Raw genomic sequence first — 15,312 nt, forward strand, 5'->3', positions numbered from 1 at the left:
AAGGTCACATTTGAGTGGAAGCAACTGTGAATTTCTATGGACAGCTGCTTCTACGAAATACGCATATATGAATCCTGCCTATTCTTGTCCCCGCAAAAATGGTAGATGCCGTGTTTTCTGGCAGGACTTCTGGATTCTGCCATTCCACAGTGACAGAGGAAATCACCCTCATTGCAAAAATCTATGCCATAGGGTTTTGGAGTCCATTGACTCTGTGTCTGGAGTAAGCTTCGAATTACAGCCACATGAATTCCACAAAGGAATGCTGTCTAAGCATATCCACGTGAGGGGGAGTTCCCAACCCACCGCAATACAATTTGGAACTTTCTAGAAGCTTGTTGAAGTTGCAAATGTCACCTGACCCCCTTGGCAACCATCTTAACAGTTTACCAGTGTCCATTTGTAAATAAATAAAGGCCATTCCACAAGCTTCCATGTTTAAAAGCCATGAATGTGACATGCCTGTTACTAGACATGACAAAGGCATCAGCCCGCCAGCACTTCCTCAGGGTGGGGAGAGGGGCACAGTACACACACTGGCTAGCAATGTCCACATGTCAAGGTGAAAAAAAAAGCCTTAAAATTCCTTTTATCAAATTCTTCAAGTCAGTTGAAATGCCAAGCATTGCCTTTAATCAAGTTCTGGCTCTTTGTTCTGAAGTGTAACTAAAAGGATGAACCATCTGAACTTAAGCAGTCACCATCTGGAATATTTATTTTTAGTCTTCATTGCTTATAGAAGCAAAGCTTGAATCAGATTAAGCTTCTAATTCTGCCTGATTCCACGCAGACTCTTACAACTTTAGGATGAAGCACATTCATTTCAGATGGCAAGAAGCTTCTTAATAGGGCACACTCTGGCAATAGTGCCAGATTTAAGCCCAGTACAGTTTGATTAAATCAGATAAATCCATCAGAGTGACGGCTATGCCAATCCCAGGTGTGATCAGCAGCAGTTCTTCTGGTGAAGTGGATAATATAGATGACTGTTAAACCATAACTGGTGCGCTATAATGTCCCGAACAGCATTGTAATCAATGGCTCTGACTCATTCTTGTCATGGGAAACTCATCAATCAATGAAAAGAAGAATCAATATAAACATCTGTGGTCAAAGCTGGCACTTAAATTTAAATGTTAAAGTTACTCAGTAAAGAGATTTCTTATGCACTGTGATGGGATCAATCCGAGCTCCATCACAAATTTAATTCTATGCCTTCGATGCTATGCAGTCTGCACCCAACATGGGCCATAATTCAGCTCGCCAAGCTTCTGTGTCTGGTCCACCGACTCATTGCTCAATGGAAGACCTGCAATGAGCCTGTGTGAGTGAGTAAGTGAATGTGTTTATGTGTCTGGGTATATGTGAGTGTGGCTGAGCCTGTGTGTGTGTGTGTGTGTGTGTGTGTGTGTGTGTGTGGGGCTGAGCCTGTGTGTGTGTGTGTGTGTGTGTGTGTGTGTGTGTGTGTGTGTGTGTGTGTGTGTGTGTGTGAGTGAGTGTGGCTGAGCCTGTGTGAGTGGGCAAATGAACCTGTGTGTGTGAGTATGTATGAGTGTGGCTGAGCCTGTGCGACTGGGTGAATGAGCACGTGTGTGAGAGTGTGTGTGAGTGTGAGAGTGTCTGTAACAGTGTGTGTGTGTGTGTCGTGCATGTGTGAGAGAGAGAGAGAGAGTGGCAGAGCCAGAAACATACAGGAGACTGGGATAAAAAGATAACTGCAAAATGTGGCCAGTGTGGACAAGTACTGGGTGTATCAAAGTGTGTGACACCAAAACAAAAGCAGAATCACCTCCTCCCCCACCATTCTTCCCGCTCCCCACCAACCCTCCATCCTGCCCTATCAGATAAAAATACAAATCTCACATTCTCTGATTGCTGAAGCTATTTTCGGACCCACGTCTCATTTCCATATGCTTTTGTTTTACTGTATTCCTCACGTTTAGTAACTAATAAAATTCAGCTCTTTCTTTATCACAAGAAAACTTGGTTAAATTAGCTCCTTTTAAAACTTAAACATATTGGAGCTGGGAAAAGGTATCTGCAAGGGAGGATCCTTTCTGAAGTAATCTTGCTGCAACCACCTGAGGTGGTTGAGTAAGAAAGGATGTCCATTCATCTCTCCTCACCTGGGATATCCATTTGGAAAGTAATAAGCTCTGGCTTGTGCTAAGATTGTTCCCACAGAGAAGACAGATGGTAATGAATTTGGGGACTTCCATTCAGGAACGGGTGGCAACACTTACTGTCTCAAGATTGATCTTCAGGGCGATTCAATTAAAACAAAATGGCTGAGCGATTTACTTCTGAAAACGTAATGGCCATGGCAGACTTTAAGAGGGAACTTATCACACAAACCGCAAACTCTAAAATCTATCATACTCATTCTGTCAGTCACTGGAAAGGTGATGGTGTGTTGAGTTCCAACCAGATTTTAGCATGAGCCGGCACTGAGGATGAATCTCCTGGAATAAGTTATCACAAACTCTGGGAGAAGGAAAGTAAGAAAAACACATTTGCATTTATATATTCCCTTTCATGACCTCAGGAGCTCTCAAAGCAATGAAATACCCTTCGAACAGTAGTCACTGTTGTAATGTAAGGAACACAGCAGCATATCCACCTCCGATGAATACTAACCAGATAGGAACTAAAAAAGACAATGCAAACAGTAAAAACCTGCCGCAAGATACTCAAATGAGAATGATGACTTTGTAAAGTTGCAAAACCTGTTGAAAAATAAAATATTTGACATCTAAACATGCATTAAACATGAAAGGGTTTACATAATAATGTGACTGCATGTGAAGTAAATGATTAAATAATTATGAACTTAGAGGGATGTATTAGCAATAGTGAGGATGATGCTGGGAATGAGAAAACAGGATACCAGGTGTACTTCCTGAACAAGGCCACAGAGTAGGGGTAGGGACTGCCTGACTTCCCAGTCAATGACTCTTGTGTAGTCCCGAACTTTGAAATGTTTTTTCTCTGCTTGGATATTCTCTGTATGTGAAACCAATTAAGGCAAAGTAATGTTTTGGTGATGATGTTTACTGACAAGCTTAAGGACTATATTAAGTGTTATTCTAAAAGCTGCATTGCAGAATCTTACTCGTTTTTAATTGTGAAACATGAATTCCCTCGAGCCAAAAGTTTGGCTTTCTCCCTCTTTTCTCCCCCTTTCCTTTATCCCCTTCTTTCCTGACGGTCTCAGTTGATGCTGCTGTAGAGTTCCACACACTGGTATTCCCATACTTCACCCTTGATTGTGCAGGCTGGCATGTGAAGAGCAATGAAGATCAACAAACTGTTAAATCATAGGACTCATTATAAACAAACCCATTTGTGTCCTCATCCAATTTACACAAGTACATATCAGTAGAAGCTGAGCAAAAATCAAAAGTGGATTCCCTTGCTGACTTTGTTTTCCTTCCCTTGTCAGGACAATAATGCTGTTATAGTATTCCCAGCATTGTCCCAGGTTAGTGAGACTAATCAAATTATGTCTTGTTTATTACTGTCACATTTATCCATTGAGTGATTGTCAGAGGCAGCTCAAAACTTTCTGCCAAAAATATTCACGGGTGGAGAAATATGAGTAACAGTGGGTTTTCTTATTAATGCTCACACAGCCCAAATTAAGTAATAATGTACTCAATACGTTCTTCCTTCCTCGCTCTGCAAATTGCTTCTCCTCTTTGCTCCATCTCCCTGTGACTCTGCTGTCCTAGAGGGACTGCAACTGTAGGCCCCAAGAAGGGAGCAAGTGACACAATTCAAAGGCCCTTCAAAACCACATCACGTCTTCCAAAGATCCAGCATCATTCCCTTCTGGCTGAAAGGACTTTGGCCAATTCTTCCAACAACAAAATACTTCCATTAGTTCTGAAGCAGCAAGAATGGTCAAAAATACTTCACATGAAAGTTAAATGATGATGCTGTTAAAATAGCACACGTAGGGTTGGGCCCCTGGTGCAGCTGAACGAGTGGCCAACTAAGCATGGGCTGAAAAGCACATTAACAGGACCAGCAAGGTCCAAATAATTAGATTAAGTGCCAAATGTTAGATACTGACTGGTATCATGATCTGCCCACTCCTGGGACATGCATGGGACATTCAGGGGTCGATCTTATCTTCTTGTCCCGCTGATCAATGGATGGGGTGAGCCGGTAAGATCGAGAGAGGTGAAAAATCGGGTTCACGAGATCAGCCTTATGCCCGAAAATGGTGGAAGGTTGATTTCAATATTTAAATTTTGCAGTAAGTAGAACTTAATTATTATAAGTGAGCCCGGGACAGAATCGTGCAGTCTACTTGCCTTAGCAGTGTCACTGGTGAGGATCTTCACATATGGTCTCCATCAACAGAGACCTGTCGTGATGGCCTCACCAGTAGGACCAGAGGCCCTGACACCCCCAGGAGGTGGGGTGGGGGATGCTCCTTGGGCAGTGCCAGTCTGACACCCTGGCATTGCCCACCAGGCACCCTGGCACCACTAGCCTGGCATACTGGTGGTGCCCACTGGGCACTGCCAAGAGGGCAGGGCCTAAGAGGTGAGCAGGGGGATGTTGTTCACTCTGCAAATGAGTTCGGAAGGAGGGAACACTGTGCAATCTGCATCTGGCGATCGATCAGGAAGGTACATGATGGGGTGTGATCAACCGGCCAGTGCAGGGAGGGGGAATAACTGGATGGTCATTGCAGAGAGAGGGGGTGAATTGGCCAGCTCATGTGGGGGAGGGGGAACATCAGGGCAGATGGTGAGGAACTGTTCCCATTGGTGGCAAGATCGTGTATCGGAGAACACCGATCTAAAATGACTGGCAAAAGAACCAGTGGCAACTTTAAGAGAAACCTTCCATGGAATGAGTGTTTAGGATTTGGAATACGCTGCCTGACACTCTGGTGACTTTTCAAAAGGGAATGAGATAATTAACTGAAAAGTGAAAAAGCTGCAAGGCTATGGGGAAAAATGTGACTAGCCAAGTTGCCCTTGCAGAGAGCCAGCGTGGAAATAATGAGCCAAATGGCCTTCTTCTATCATAGTCATGCAGTACAGAAGAGGCCCTTTGGCCCATCGAGTCTGCACCAACAAAACTGCACTAAAGCTACACTAGTCCCACTTTCCAGTACTTGACCCATAGCTTTGAATGTTTTGAGATTTCAAGTGCTTATCCACACACGATTTAAAAGGTTGTGAAGGTCCACGCCTTTGTACCCTTCCAGGCAGCACATTCCAGATTCCCTCTAAACCTCCATTCCCCCCCACCTTCAAATTATGGACCCTTCAACTAAGGGGAACAGCTGCTTCTTATCCACCCTTCATAATCTTGAACATCTCAATCAGATCCCCCCTCAGCCTTCTATGCTCTTAAAAAAAAGCAACAGAAACTTATCCAACCTCTCTTCATTGCTCAAATGCTCCAACCCTGGCAATAGCCTGAGGAATCTCCTCTGCACCCTGTCAGTGTAATCACATCCAATCTGGTTTCAACCAGAATTGCACACAGTACTCCAACTGTGGCTTAACCAAAGCTCTGTACAGCTCCAACATAATATTCCTACTCTTGTAACCTGAGCCACGACTGATAAAGGCAAGTGTCCCATATGCCTTCTTAACTACCCTATTAACATGTTCTGCTGCATAAAGGGATCTGTGAACACGTGCCCCAAGACCCCTCTGTTCCAAGGAGTTTCCTAGTGTCCTGCCATTCATTGAGTGCACCCTTATCTTGTTATTTCTTCCAAAATGCATGACTTCTCACTTTAAATTTCATCTGCCATCGATTTGCTCATCTGACCAACTCGTCTATATCTTCTTACAACTGAAGACCTTCTTCCTCACTATTAACCACCACCCCGCACAATGTTCTCATCTCTATGGTTTATATATATCACAAGCAATAAGGGACCCAGCATTGACCCCTGTGGTATGCCATTGGACATGGGCCTCCAATCACACAAACAGAGTTCTACCATCACCCTCTGTCTTCTACCACTAAGCCAGTTTTGGATTCAACTTTCCAAGTTACCCTGGATTGCATGTGCTCTTACCATTTTCATCAGTCTCCTGTGTGGGGCATGTCAAAGGCTTTGCTGAAATCCATATAAACTACATTAACTGCACAATCCTCATCTACACATTTGATCATCTCAAAATATTCAATCAAATTTGTTAGGCATGATTTCCCTCTGACAAAGCCATGCTGTTTATCCCTGACCAAAGCTTACCTCTCCAAGTCTAGAGTAATTCTCTTCTTCAGAATTTTCTCCGATAGTTTCCCTAGCACTGATGAGAGATTCACTGGTCTGTAATTCACTGGTTTACCTCTCCCACCCTTCATGAAAAGTGGAACGACATTAGCCATCCTCCAATCCTCTGGCACCTCTCCTATAAGAAGTCTGACAACACCAGGTTTAAGTCCAACCAATTTATTTGATAGTAAACTCGCAAGCTTTCGGGGTTTGTCCTCTTTGTCAGGTGAATGGAGAGTTCTGGCCAGAACTCTCCATAAATTGGTTGGACTTAAACCTGGTGTTGTCAGACTTCTTACTGTGTTTACCCCAGTCCACTGCCGGCATCTCCACATCATGACGTCTCCTGTAGCCAGACAGGAATTAATAATATGGGTCAGAGCCCCTGTAATTTCTGCCCTTGCTTCCCATGGAAGCCTGGGATATAACTCATCCGAACCTGGGGAATTGTCCACTTCTAACCCTGCCAAAACCTCCAATAACTTCTTGCTCCCTATGTCAAACTGTTCAAGAATCTCAGAGTCTTTCCCCCATGAAACCTGAACCTACATCCTTTTGCCAAATGAAGACAGATGTGAAGTACTCGTTCAACACCCTACCAATATCTTCCAGTTTCACGCACACGCTACCCCCTTGGTCCTCAATGGGCCCTACTCCTTCCCTGGTTATCCTCTTCCCCTTAATATACTTAGAAGATATCTGTGCCACAACCATTCTAGGATCTTCCACTAGCTGGTTCCAGTGCATGCCACAGCTCAGTTAGCTGTGAGCGACTGGGTGAAATCCCACTATTTCTGATGACACGGCCAGATGGGTATCCAGCACAGAAGGAACACAGGAATAGATCTTTCTTGCCTTGTACTTGTCACCTTCTGAGGAACAGCAACACACAGAATCTATTACTAAATACACACTGTATAAATTCCACTTACCTAATTGTTGTATAATAAGCATTCAAATCTGGCTATCAGAAATACGTACCTCACACAATATCAATTATAGACATTAATGATGCAAAGATAACTTTGTAAGCATTCCTTCAAAAACCATTTAACCTTAGAACAAATAGAAGATTTACAGTACCCTTTTGTACTATCAGCAGCTACTCATTATTTTACTCTAGCTAATGGCACCACAGCAACAAATCGCTTTTGTGAAATAAAAATGTCTCAACTTCTACAATCAAATCAATGTGCTTTTAGAATATTAGAAAATGAATCAACATAATAAGATTCATGATTAAAAACAGTGCTGGAATAAAGTATGGATTTGGTAAAAGCTTACGGTAGAGCAGCAAAAAGAAAACAGCAGATCGAGGCAAGTCCTAGGACTGCACTCCAGAATTCCCACAGGTTCTGTACACATTCTTCCATCACGGAGGATATCCATGTTTCATTCCCACATAATAGATCGTTCTTTTCCACAGTGATGTTGGATTCATGGTTGTTCCTCAGAAGCTGGGGTAAAACTCTCATGATATAACACAGTGAAACTGGATCTAGATGATTGGAGTATCCTGGACCAGGAACTTGCAACAGGAACTCCTCTCTTTATGGTGGGCACTGAGATCTAATCAGCTGAACAGGTCCTGGTGCAGTTTCAACATGAGTCACCCTGAAAAACATGCTCTGCATTAGTTCAGTCTGAAATTTGACTTCACTAAAATCTTTTTCATGAAAAATCACCATAAATCATCAAGGAACTGAACGTTCTGCTCCTGCTCCAAAAAAACAACAGAATCCTTACTATGCAGAAGGAAGCCATTCAGTCTATCAAGGCTGCACTGACAACAATCCCATCAGGTCCACTGCTAATCCCCTTTACTCAGAAGGCCACTCAATCTAACCTGCACATCTTTGGAGTGTGGGAGGAAACTGGAGCTCCCACAGGAAACCCACACAGACATGGGGAGAATGTGCAAACTCACAGAGACTGTCACTTGAGGCTAGAACCGAACCCGGGTTCCTGGTGCTACGAGACAACAGTGCCAACCATTGTGCTGCTCTAAGTGTAGGGAGGGAAGCTTCCCTCACAGACATGAGCAAGAATACTTAAAAATCCTAGTTAAAATTTCTTCTTTAAAATTACATAGAAAATCGTAACACAAAACAACAATGTAACACCATATAATATGTAGTTATGTTTATTTTTCACTGTCAGATTGATTTACTCCCATGTGCCTCACACTGCTCTCATACTCGTTCCTTCCAACACCTATCCAGCCCATTATGAATCATAGAAAAATCATGGCACCCCACAGTACAGAAAGAGGCCATTCAGCCCATCGAGTCTGCACCAACCACAATCCCACCCAGGCCCTACCCCCATATATTTACCCAGTAATCCCTCTAATCTACACATCTCAGGACACTAAGAGCAATTTTTTTTGGCATGGCCAATCAACCTAACCTGCACATCTTTGAACTGTCAGAGGAAACTGGAGCACCCGGAGGAAACCCACGCAGACACGAGGAGAATGAGCAAACTCCACACAGACAGTGACCCATGGTGGGGGAGGGGGTGCGGGGGGTACTTTGGTGGGGCAGATTTTACTCATGCTCAGTTTGCAAAATGATGGCATTTTTCAAAGTGCAACTAACTGCAAGCAGAAGCTGTTTTTGTCATTGATCTTTCCAGAATATGATTCCTGTGACTTATGGACGTCACAAAGGTGTCCAAAGATGTGTGGATTGGGTGGATTGGCTATGCTAAAATTACCCCTTAGTGTCAGTGGGACTAGCTAGGGTAAATGCATGAGGTTATGGGGATTGGGCCTGGGTGAGACTGCAGAAGGTTGTGAAGCCTCTTCCTGCATTGTATCCAAGGTCTGCAGCAGTCTCCTGTTACAGTGGAAGCTATCTCCTGCCATGTGCCACACTGCCCCCCACCCCCACTGCTTCCCTGCTTGGTCTCCTTTGCAACATTCTGGTGTGCTGGTGTGACAATTAGAAAGAACATGGGTAGATAAGGCTTCCAGCTTTGACTGGTCTCACCACATAACAACTGCCTGCTTATATACATGAGCCACTTTCTCCAGCTTAGCATTGTCTGACGTGTGTGTGTGTGTGTGGGGTGGGGGGGGGGGGGGGGGGGAGGGAGGGGCACGGTGGAAGCTGGGAGAGTGAGTAGCAGAGGGTGGGGAGCAGTTTGGGTGGACCCGGCATTTGGTCCTGTCAATTCAAGATGGCATACTGTGGTCCTGATTACAGTTGACTGTGCTGGCCTGCTCCCACTGAGTCACACTGGTCTTCCATGGCAGCTGTGAGACAAGGCTCAACTGCATGGCCACAACTGGAGAGGTAGGTGGAAAGAGGGTAGTCTGAAGGGCAAAGACTCTGCACGTGGTGTATATCAGTCTTCCCCTGAAGCATTATGATGCAATGAATTCAATACACAATACCATCAGTCACAGATGGTGCCAGGAAGCTATCATCTCCATGTACTATGTCTCGTGAAGCTTGTCCAGCCCTAAATTTGGTCAGCATGCTTTTTCATAGGTGGACAGGCAGGTGTGCTTACATCTTTCCCTGTGGCATGCCCATGATGGGCCATTTCTTCCAGCATCAGCAACCATTTGCATAATTGTTAGAGTTTGTGCTCACCTGAGTCTTGATGTCTCCTTCTTGGACCAGCAGAGTGAACTGTGGAGTGAACAGCAAACATTGAGCTATTCAGAGCAGTTTCAGCAGTCGGGAAATTTCTCAATTCCACACAGACCCCTCAGAAGTGAAAATCCAGGCCAAGAAACCAGCTTTAATCAATAATTTTGTTAATACATTCCAGACTGTCAAGAATCAGTGTAAAAATATTTTTCCAGTGTTCTTTTCTAAATGTCATTTAAGTTTAAATCTATGTAGCCTGTATCACTGGAATTATTATTCTATCTACCCTGTTCCATCCCTTTATAATTTTAAATACCTATCAACTCACTTTGTAATTGTCTCCATTTCATTAAAAGTAGTAATTTTTTTCCTTTTTTATTTTTCCAGCAAGGCAGCCTTTAGCCCTGCAAGTCAAAAAGGCCAGATTTGCTTTTCATGGACTGCGTTGGGAGTCATGCTGGCACATTGGGTGAGGAATAGGATGAAATAAAAATACACATGAACCGAAGTTCTTGTTCCTGATTGCTATTAGGTAAAGCCTGTTTGGAAATGTGAGTACTTGAGCAGGACCAATCTCAACTTTGCCTTGTGTTTGAGCTAACAGTGATAAATGAGCACTGGTACAAGGCCTGCATCAAAATTACATGACATCCTCTATGATTGTGACTGTGGTACATTTTCCCACCTCCAGTCTATATCCTTTGACGTAGTTGGCCATTCCATCTTCCTCCAATATCTCCCATCTATTTTAGAAAACTATGGGATTCCCCACATTTAGTTCCATTCTCACTTATCCACAATATTTGCCACATGGTGGCACAGTGGTTAGCGCTGCTGCCTCACAACATCAGGGACCGGGTTCGATTCCCGGCTTGGGTCACTATCTGTGTGGAGTCTGCATGTTCTCCATTGTGCCTGCATGGTTTCCTCTGGTGCTCCAGCTTCTTCCCACAGTCCAAAAGACATGCTGGTTAGGTGTATTGACACGAACAGGCACTAGTGTATGACGACTAGGAGAATTTCACAGTATCTTCTCTGCAGTTAATGTAAGCCTACTCATGACTAATAAACAATTTTTTTTTTAAACAACTCTGCTTCTCGCTATTATCTCGAGAATCCTTTGAGATTTGTTATTCCGTTTCTTCATCTACGAGGAACTACAAATGGTTGTGAATGTAGCCCAATCCATTTGCAAACCAGTTTCCCATCCATTGACTCTGAGAATGGAACTAAATGTGGGGAATCTCATTGTGTTTTAAAACAGATGGGAGATGTTGGGGGAAGATGGAATGGCCAACCATGTCAAAGGATATAGACTGGAGGTGGGAAAATGCACAACAGTCACAATCATAGAGATGCCATTTGAAAATTCCTGCTGCCTCGGAAAAGCAACCAGCATAATTAAGGACCCCACACACCCCGGACATACTGTCTTCCACCTTCTTCCATCAGGAAAATGATACAAAAGTCTGAGGTCATATACCAACCAACTCAGCTGCCGTTAGACTTTTGAATGGACCTACCTTATATTAAGTTGACAGGCAATCTTAGTCATGGCACCAATGTGAGATTGGAAACTCATTTAAGGATGAAATACGACAGCAAGGTTACAAACAGTGATTTACTCTCCACCTGCTACCAGGAAAAGGGATGTTGTCAACGTTGTTTGTAGTAAAGACTGAATATTTAATTGGAGGAGATTACTCTTCATCCAGTACGAGGTGTCAGACAAGCAATCTGACAATTTAGGACTGAGAGGTAGTGGTGAGGTCGAGCTGGGTGTCATCAGCTACACATGAAAACAGATGATCTGATTTTGGATGGTGATGCCCAGGGGAAGGGTGTGGATGAGAAACAGAACGGGAAGATGTTATCTCCAGGAGAATGAAGAGAAGCCATTGCAGGATATCTTTTGGCTCCAATTAAATGGGTAAGAGTTAAACCAGTGGAGAGCAGTCCCAATCAGCTGACGACAATCTAAAGGTGTTGGAGGAAGATAACAGCATAGAAAATAGAAGGACAGGTAGGTCATTCGGCTCTTTAAGTCCGCTCTGCTATTCATTTTGATCACACCCACACCATCAGGAACATCCTTCCTGCATTCATCCTATCTAGTCCTTTTAGAATTTTATAGGTTTTTATGAGATCCTCCTCTCATTCTTCTAAACTCCAGCAAACATAATTTTAAGTAACTCAATCTCTCCTCGTATGTCAGTCTTGCCATTCCAGGAATCAATCTGGGAAACCTTTGCTGCAGTACTTCTACAGCAAGGATATCCTTGACACAGAGTTCAATACCATTTGTAGTTCCTCAAATACTGACACACTCTTTACAAAAGGACTTTTTTTTTGCAGCAAAGGAACACTCATGAAACACAAATTCAACTTGGTAATGATGACCATTTTAATGAATCATGGTGAAATGAGACAAATTAAAATCTGATAAAGTTTATTTATTAGGCCCAATTAAGGCTTACGTTAATGCTGCAATGTAGTTACTGTGAAATTCCCCTAGTTGCCACACTCTGGTGCCTGTTCAGGTCAATGCACCTAACCAGCACGTCTTTCAGAATGTGGGAGGAAACCAGAGCACCCGGAGGAAACCCGCGCAGACACGGGAAGAATGTGCAGACTTCGCACAGACAGTGACCCAAGCCAGAATTGAACCACGGTCCCTGGCACTGTGAGACAACAGTGTTAGCCATTGTACTACTGTGCCACCCTATCATTATCAGCTGTTCAATTGTACACAATGCTTACATGTACAGGCACTTCCTATCCACATTTATTTGATTCTATACAAAAACATAGGATGGCACAGTGATTAGCACTACTGCCTCACAACTCCAGGGACTTGAGTTCAATTCCAGCCTCGGTTCACTGTGCAAACTGCACACAAGACATTCTCCCTGTGTCTATGTAGGTTTCCTCAAGGTGCTCTGGTTTCCTCCCACAGTCCAAACATGTGCGGATTAAATTGACTGGCCATGCTAAATTGACCTTGGTGTCAGGAGGATTGGCAGGGTACGTAGGTGGCGTTACGGGAGAGAGCGCTGGGTGGGATTGTGGTTGGTGCAGACTCGATGTGATGAATGGCCTCCTTCTGCACTTTAAGGATTTTATGAACACTACAATCGAATGTAAAGACAAACATTTGGTCAAAATGTCATCGATTGGGATTCTTTTTCAAGAACATATATCAGGATACGCTGCTGCTCTAAATAAATGCATTAAAGCTTTATTTATGGAGTGCCACATCTAATGAACTAATACCACAAAACCAATAAGCACATATAAGGGGGAGCACATATCATTTTATTCTATATTTAATAAAACCATGTTGGGCACCTGCTTCTTATTTTACTGACTGCTACGAAAATGAATTATTTGAATGTTATAAACATTGATTAACAATTTTCCCCCTTTCCTCTTCAGGTGCATATAGGAAATTAATTTTTCCACTGAGGCAGCGGGAATAGTTTCCACTGATTAGTGGCTGGAATGTCACAAAGGTGGCAGAGTCTACTTTATACCTCTCGTCAAGTATTTCCAGTGTGACATTTGCCATCATTCCAAGGGAAAAGCCAGTGAAGCTAATCTTGCTCAACCTAGTGCTCAGCAATTACAACATGAACTAGGAGGGGGAACCTTACAATATCAGGCCTTCACCCTTTTCACACACGATGCACAATTCCAGTGGATGAATACACAAAGCTGGAACGCTTAAGCTCAAACAGGTGTTTGCAAATGATTTGCCAATAACCCAGAATTGCTGCAATCACATCTTCAGAATTGTTTCCTGGCCTAGCTTGATTGGATTTAAGGTGTACACCACTTGCTGTAATTGCCCATATAAATCAACATCCAGGCCAAGTGTTCCAGAGTAAGAAGAAGCAAACTTCAAAGGTTCAGGGAAAACAGTTTTTTTTCCCCCCCTCTGTTAGATTCCTGTGAACCTTTCATCAATTCTCATTTTCTTGGCCTCAGCACTATCAATGGTCTCAACGGGTTGTACACAGTAAGAAGTCTCACAACACCAGGTTAAAGTCCAACAGGTTTATTTGATAGTAAACACCACAAGCTTTCAGAACGTTGTTCCTTCGTCTGGTGAGGAATGCTGTCCCTTCATCACCTGATGAAGGAACAGCGTTCCGAAAGCTTGTGGCATTTACTATCAAATAAACCTGTTGGACTTTAACCTGGTGTTGTGAGATTTCTTAATGTGTTTACTCCAGTCCAACGCAGACATCTCCACACTCAATGGGTTGTTACAGGGAATCCTGAGGACCAACAAACTAACATTTAGGCTTCACGAGAGGTGTTTTGTACCCACCTGCTAGCATCTGCATATCCGCCTCTGCAGATAGAGGTACATATGCCTTACTTTGGTATTCGATTCATGCACACAAAGGGTCCAACTGTGAAGGTGGGTTGTTAAAAACAAGCCCAATGTCATGGACACGTGCAAAGGCTTCATAACAATTGTACTGGATGGCTCTTTAGAAGCAACTCAATCACAGCACATCATAGAACCATAGAATCCCTTCAATGCAGGAGGCCATTTGGCCCATCGAGGCTGCACTGCCAACAATTCCAACCAGGCCTTATCCCCACATATTTACCCTGCTGATCCCCCTCAACTACAAATCTTGGGACACTAAGGGGCAATTAAGCATGGCCAATCCACCGAACCTGCACACCTTTGGAGTGTGGGTGGAAACCTGAGCACCCGGAGGAAACCCATGCAGACAGGGGAGAATGTGCAAACTCCACACAGACAGCCACGCTCTAACTGGTATTGCATGGAAGAAAGATTTATTACGCAACAATCAACCAACCAACCAAACTGTCACCAACTAAACTTGCAATGTCACATTGAGCAGAGGCAACACGAAGGGAATAAAAATAATGCAATGAGTTACGATGATACACTGCCTGGAAGGGCAGCTGAGGCAGATTTAATAGTAACTTTCAAGGGGAGCCTGAGAAATACTTTGAGGGAAAATGTGCAGGGTTATGTGGAAACAGCAGGGGTTGGAATGAATTAAAGGTCTCCATTAAAAAGCTGGCACAAGCATGATGGGCCAAACAGCCTGCTTCTGTGTTATACAATTCTACAGAGTTGATGTGTACTGATGACTGCCAGTGACAATACTGCTCAGCTGTTGCCTTAGCCAGCCAACACCTCGTGCCAGGCATGCTGCAATGTTTCTGAGGCAGTAGAACAGACGGAGATCCTCTTTGCAATCACTGCACAGAGCATTACCTCCACCTCAGCATCAAGCCGGTACTCGGCTGCTCCATTAGTTACCTGCAGAATTACACTTGTAGATCGGGTCACCCTTCAGTTCTTCTTCTCAAGAGTGATAGAAAGCTTTGCATTTATATAGCATCTTCCATGACCACAAGATGTTCCAAATGTTTACAGAGCATCAGGCTATTTTGGAAGCGCTG

At 43.6% G+C, this 15,312-nt stretch overlaps 1 protein-coding gene across 4 annotated transcripts in view; it reads right to left on the minus strand.

The window, feature by feature from the left end:
* Nucleotides 1-15,312, minus strand: part of LOC145340961 (lysosomal amino acid transporter 1 homolog) — a 47,470-nt gene that overhangs the window by 18,978 nt on the left and 13,180 nt on the right. For 3 of the 4 annotated variants that reach the window (XM_080185575.1, XM_080185577.1, XM_080185579.1), the window contains 2 exons: nt 9,859-9,897; nt 7,541-7,870 (listed from right to left, as the gene is read on the minus strand). In XM_080185575.1, the coding sequence (XP_080041701.1) occupies nt 7,541-7,731 (191 nt within the window). In that variant the 5' untranslated portion in view covers nt 7,732-7,870; nt 9,859-9,897. The remainder of the gene's footprint in view (nt 1-7,540; nt 7,871-9,858; nt 9,898-15,312) is intronic. The other variant, XM_080185578.1, reaches the window with a different exon arrangement.

The sequence above is a fragment of the Carcharhinus amblyrhynchos genome, chromosome 3 (assembly GCF_965287045.1).
Source record: "Carcharhinus amblyrhynchos chromosome 3, sCarAmb.v2.hapA, whole genome shotgun sequence".
Taxonomy (NCBI): Eukaryota; Metazoa; Chordata; class Chondrichthyes; order Carcharhiniformes; family Carcharhinidae; genus Carcharhinus; species Carcharhinus amblyrhynchos.